At 36.3% G+C, this 5,413-nt stretch overlaps 1 protein-coding gene across 1 annotated transcript; it reads right to left on the minus strand.

Annotated features, from left to right (window-relative positions):
- Positions 1-2,349: 2,349 nt before the first annotated feature.
- LOC113273953 (protein BIG GRAIN 1-like E) lies at positions 2,350-3,709 on the minus strand. The gene has a single exon (XM_026523513.1). The coding sequence runs from the start codon at positions 3,434-3,436 to the stop codon at positions 2,423-2,425; it is 1,014 nt and encodes a 337-aa protein (XP_026379298.1). The 5' UTR covers positions 3,437-3,709; the 3' UTR covers positions 2,350-2,422.
- Between the last annotated feature and the right edge of the window lie 1,704 nt (positions 3,710-5,413).

Raw genomic sequence — 5,413 nt, forward strand, 5'->3', positions numbered from 1 at the left:
GAATAAGTTGTAACGACACTCAATTTGCTTTGGGTTTGTGCAGCAAACTTCGTTCCTTCGAGGATTAGTAGTGTAATCCCGCAAGATGGGGTTGTCTCGGTTTTCTCGTAAGCTGCTTGAAAACATGGGCTTTTTGATAAAGTACCCATACTTTTCACTTTACACTAAAAAATGCCCCTGTTTTTTTACAAATTTGTTAAAGTACCCTTGCCTTGACCGTTTTATCCAAAAAACGGTAAACATCAGTTAACAACCGTTATTGCTTAGGTGGCAGTGAAAAAAAAAGTCTAAAAGGCCCTTTGAACTAAATAGAGTTGAATCTACTTGAATCGCCGAGTTGAAATGCCGATTCGACTCGAGTCAATAAGAAACACGTGGCATCCATCTAACCATCAATGTAAAAGAAAATCAACGGCCCACAATAACATATAATCTCCCAACGGTCTTATTCCCAATTCCATCATCTTCAATCTATATATATACAAATGATCTTCCATATGTTTCTGCAACTCAAAAAAATTCTATAAGCTAAGAAACTCAGAAACAATGATGGGTGGAGGTGCAAAAGACTCTCCAATTAGTAGTTGCAGCAACAACAATAATAAGATGAGAATGAAAAAAAAGATCACTCATTGTACTATGTGTGAACAAGGTAATCATGACACAAAAGTGTGTCCTTGGCTGTATTCTAGGTGCAAGCATGTTCCCTATAATGGTGTAAGAGCATTGCTTCAATCTACAACAAATGAAAACTATGGGAAAATGTTCTTAAGGTGCACAATACCTACCTGCAATTGTTTTGAATGGTTTGAAGATGCTTCTAACCATTGTAAATCCAAGTTGGTGTTGTTACCTTCAGATAAAAGCTGCCAAGCTTGTAGAGAAGATGATCACTGCATTGAAAGTTGTCCACTGCACCATCAACTTTGCCTCTCTTTAACCTGCAATTCCAGAATGTACCTGAAGATATGCAACAATGAATACAACAACAAAATAGCTTACCTTACCTGCCAAAAATGTGATGTTTTTAGATGGGCTACAGATGTTATCTTCCTTGCGGCAAAGGAGAGAGTTAGAGATTCAACACAACAAATGATTGATTTAGTTACAAAATTAGGAAAAGGTCTTAACATGTAAACATGCTTCATTTCATATGTAATACATGATTTAAAAAAAAATACTATTTCATACATGAAGATGTTCCAAAATAACATTGTTGTCCAAAATAAGATGTTTAATTAAAGATGAAACTTTAATACTAAAAAGTCATAACCCCAACTACTGCAAACACATAGTGCCATTCACTTCTTTGTCTGACTCATGTTATGCTTCTTCGAAGTTGTAGAAGCTTTAGCAGGAGCTTTCTTACCTTTAGAAGAAGATGCAGCTGCTGTTTTTCTAATGCCAAATGGTTGAGATGACTGCTTCTTCTTAGAAGAAGAAGAAAGAGAGTGTCGGTGAAGATATTTCTCACTTTTAAGGATAAATGATGGGTTTATGGTAATTTGACCCAGTTTTTAACTAGGTAAACGACCATTGACTCCATTATGTGGGCCCAAAGGATGAAAGTAAACGGTAAGGGTATTTTAGAAAGTTTGGAAAAAACGGAAGCATTAATTTTATGGATTTAAAATAACGGGGACACTTTATCAAAATTCACTGAAAACATTCTTCACTCAAATTTGAAGAGGGCAATAAAGAAGAAGCAGTAGTTTTATCAGTCTCATTTACTAGAAAACTATAATTACTTGTGTAGAAAAATGATAGATTCCGCCCATTGTATCGTGTGCACGAGTTATGATGCGTTTGTTCGCTCATTTTAATTACCTTTTTTTAGTGGAAAATGATTTCCTTAATTTCAATCATACCAAATAGTCTGGCTAGTGCTAGCTTTAGTTACTATCATTAGATTTATCCATTTTACCTGCCAAGTCCCTTCAGCAGATGATTGGTCACTAAGGTTGAGAATCAGTTATCTGAACGGAAAAACGTTTGCACCCATAACAGCCCGACTTGACCCGACTAAATAAAATGGGTCGGGTGGGATGCAACTGATTTTAGAAGTGAAAACTACTACCAATCCCATGCAACGATGAAAAATGCTTGGAATTTTACAAGTGAAAATTGCTACAACGTCACCAACCCCATGCAATAAGTGAGGCGTGGGTGAAAAGTGCTAGATCTCCACATACAACATCGGGTGAGGGAAACTCATCCGGCCCGACCCTATTTGCAACCCTGTTAGTTCCCATAAGACTTGTCCGTAATGCAAACCGAAAAAGAAAAGAGCAAATAGAAAAGGATTAAGGATTTCAAAAACTCTTTAATACTCAACGTAATTTCCTCAACATTTATCAATCACAAGAAGTGGGAAGTCACAAATAAACACAAACAGAGAAGTATATGTTAAAAATTAGGACCATTAATTTGTAATTGGTGGTCCTCTCTTAATACTATCAATGTTTGTTGTTTCATAAACAGGTAAACCATTTGAGTAAAGGCCTCCTATATCATAGTTCTGTAACTCAAACAAATCAGAACTTGAATCACTCTCTCCATCATATTCATCGTCGATCCAAATTTTGTCTTTCTTAAACAACCCATTACACGGATTCACAGTACTATTCCTTTTATTATTATTATTCTCTGATAATCCATCAATGAGTTTCAACTTTTCATCCAACCAAGCTAAATCCATATTCTTTGTCTTCTCAGTTTCCATCATTTCATCTTTCGACGAACCCATAGCAATACCATTATTGTTTATTACCTTTCTGTCGACTTGTTTGTAATCAGAATTTCTTCTAACATCTGTACTATGATGGGTTTTCGTTGCATTTTTCGTATGAGGTGGTGTTCGAAAACCTGAGCTCGACGATGAATGCAGCGACTTCGAGTCTGACGTCCAAACACTTCCAAAATGACTGACACTACTTCTCCTTCGCATCCCTTCAACACTAGTCTCCTCTTGACGATCATTGGGATAATCTTTCACTGACTGAGATTTCTTCTTGTTCCTCGAAGAATTTTGATTGAAAAGAGAATTCAAAAAGCTAGCAAGTCTGCCGCCAGGAGACATGGGTTGTTTATATTTCTTCTCTTTGGTTTGTTTTGAGCTGACTCTGTGAGTACTATTCTCCAACGTAGGATTAGGCAATTGTGTAGTATTTGTATTCCTAGCCATGCTTATATTCATATCTAAGCTCACCCTTCTTCCTCCTTGATCTTGTTTTAGCTCCTCTCTTATTGTCTTATGAGGAAAAGTAGTACGAGTAGTGGTTGTAATATTTGCACAACCACCATTGCCAATACTAGTTTCAATGCCTCCATAAAAGTACATTGTTGCATCAAAGACATCGAGTTCACTGGAGTCTTTTCTTCGATGGGTCGATTTTTTGTAGAGCCTATCCAGAGTGGCGTCTGAAACTCCTGTCATGGAGATGGAACTGAGAATGCTTGAAAGCTATCGAAATTCTTACTCGGGTAATCTCGATTTATGAGAACGAGAGGAAGGAAGAGTTAGAAGGAGGGATATGGAAGGGTTTGTACAAGATATTGAGATATATATGTAGTAAGAGATCACAGTGAAATGGATACACTTATAGTGATGTATGTTTGGAGAGTTTTGAGTGGTCTTTTCAAATTTGTGGAGTGAGGGAGACCCCCACTTGATTTGAAATCATTTTATCTTTTGATTCTTTTTATAGTTTGTGAGACAGAGAGGGTGAGAAAGTGGAAGAGGAGACAGTTTATCATCCTTTCTTACTGTCAAAAAAGGTATAAACTAAATAAAAGAAAGAAAGATCATGTGTTATGTGGATGTTGAGCAAAGTATATAAGAACTTTTTAAACTCTCCTTGGATTCTATGTTTAGCACAAGTGTGTGCATGTGTATGGGTGGAGGGATCCTGTAACTAGGGAGTTGGTTAGCTTGCTCAATGTATGAACCCCACAGTTTCCACGACCATGGCCAACAATTAATCTAGGCTCGTAATTATGGGCCTTGAAGACTAACTACCACGAATGGCGTTAATATATGAGAGCTGGCTTGCAACTATATTATTAAGCTTATTCCATTATTATTGGAGTTTCAACAAGATGGTGATTCAGTTGTTGTAGATTAAGTGTATCTTAGCAATCAGAATGTATTATAGGAGCTTTGTACATGTGAAAATTTGAGATAATTATAAAGGAAAACAACAACTACTTTTTCACTTTATCTTTGAAAATGTTTTTGGGTTTAGTTAATTGATTCTGTAGCTTGAAAGAGTAATATCCCATCACTTTGTGTTTGGTCCAAGTGGACACACCACACACCCTGTTTTGGATGTGTAGTAGGACCAATTTGAGTAGTGCCCTATATTGTAGGTTTCAAGAGAAAGTTGAATCTTTCTCAAGCAAAAGTTTTACTGCTGTGAGATTTGATGGGGATTTCCCTGGTTGCATATATCACGAGACTTGACTTGACTTGAGATACATTTAAAGCTCTATATTCCTCTTCAACTAGAAAGCCTAGTTTTGCTACTAGGCCGATAGCTATACCTGCCTTTCAGAATCAGCAAAAAAGAAAAAAAAAGTTCCCATATAAGTCCACAAGAACAGAAGTAGGATGATCGAAGAACTTGCAATATCCTTTTTTTCTGTTCACTAGAAAACCTTGTTATTGCATTTTGTTGGGCACCTGATTTACAGGTTGACTACTGTTGCATTCTATTTTTAGGATAGCTACTCACATTATTTAGTTTATAGGTCTTTCCTATATTGAGAATATTGAGCTCTATATATACCATGAGTTGTGTAACTAATTGAGTAACCTAAATAATAAGAGATTCTTTTAATTTTTATCTTTGAACTTGGTATCTCAGAGCTAAGGTTCTTGAATCATGGGTAGTGATTCAGAACTATACGAGAGATATGGCAAACGAAAACATAAAGAGAAGATGGAAACATCTAACAAATCTGCCCCCATTATTGTTCAATATGAAGGTGCAGCATTCAAGGCAGGAATTATTCTTGATGAAACCAACTATGATTTGTGGTCACAAATCTTGGAGATACATATCACTGAGAAAGAAAAAAGTTTTTTTATTCTAGGCAAGACAAAAAAAACTACTGAAGAAGACGAGGGATATGAAAAGTGGTACATAGATAATCAAAAAATCAAGAGATGGTTGTTGATGTCCATGTCACCAGAAATCATGAAGAGATATATTCGGTTACCTACTGCTCGATATATTTGGGAAGCGCTATCTAAATCCTTTTATGATGGAGATGATAAACTACATGTATTTACTCTCAATCAATGAGCGTATTCGGCAAAACAAAATGGCAGAGCACTCTCTTTTTATTACGGAGAGCTAACTGAAATCTTTGGAGAGTTGGATCATCGTGATAAAGTGGTTATGGAGAATAC

This window comes from Papaver somniferum, chromosome 4 (genome assembly GCF_003573695.1).
Source record: "Papaver somniferum cultivar HN1 chromosome 4, ASM357369v1, whole genome shotgun sequence".
Classification (NCBI taxonomy): domain Eukaryota; kingdom Viridiplantae; phylum Streptophyta; class Magnoliopsida; order Ranunculales; family Papaveraceae; genus Papaver; species Papaver somniferum.

What these genes read in the sequence shown, in the direction of transcription:
- LOC113273953 (XM_026523513.1), bottom strand. Translation starts at nt 3,436, where the DNA reads ATGACAGGAGTTTCAGACGCCACTCTGGATAGGCTCTACAAAAAATCG.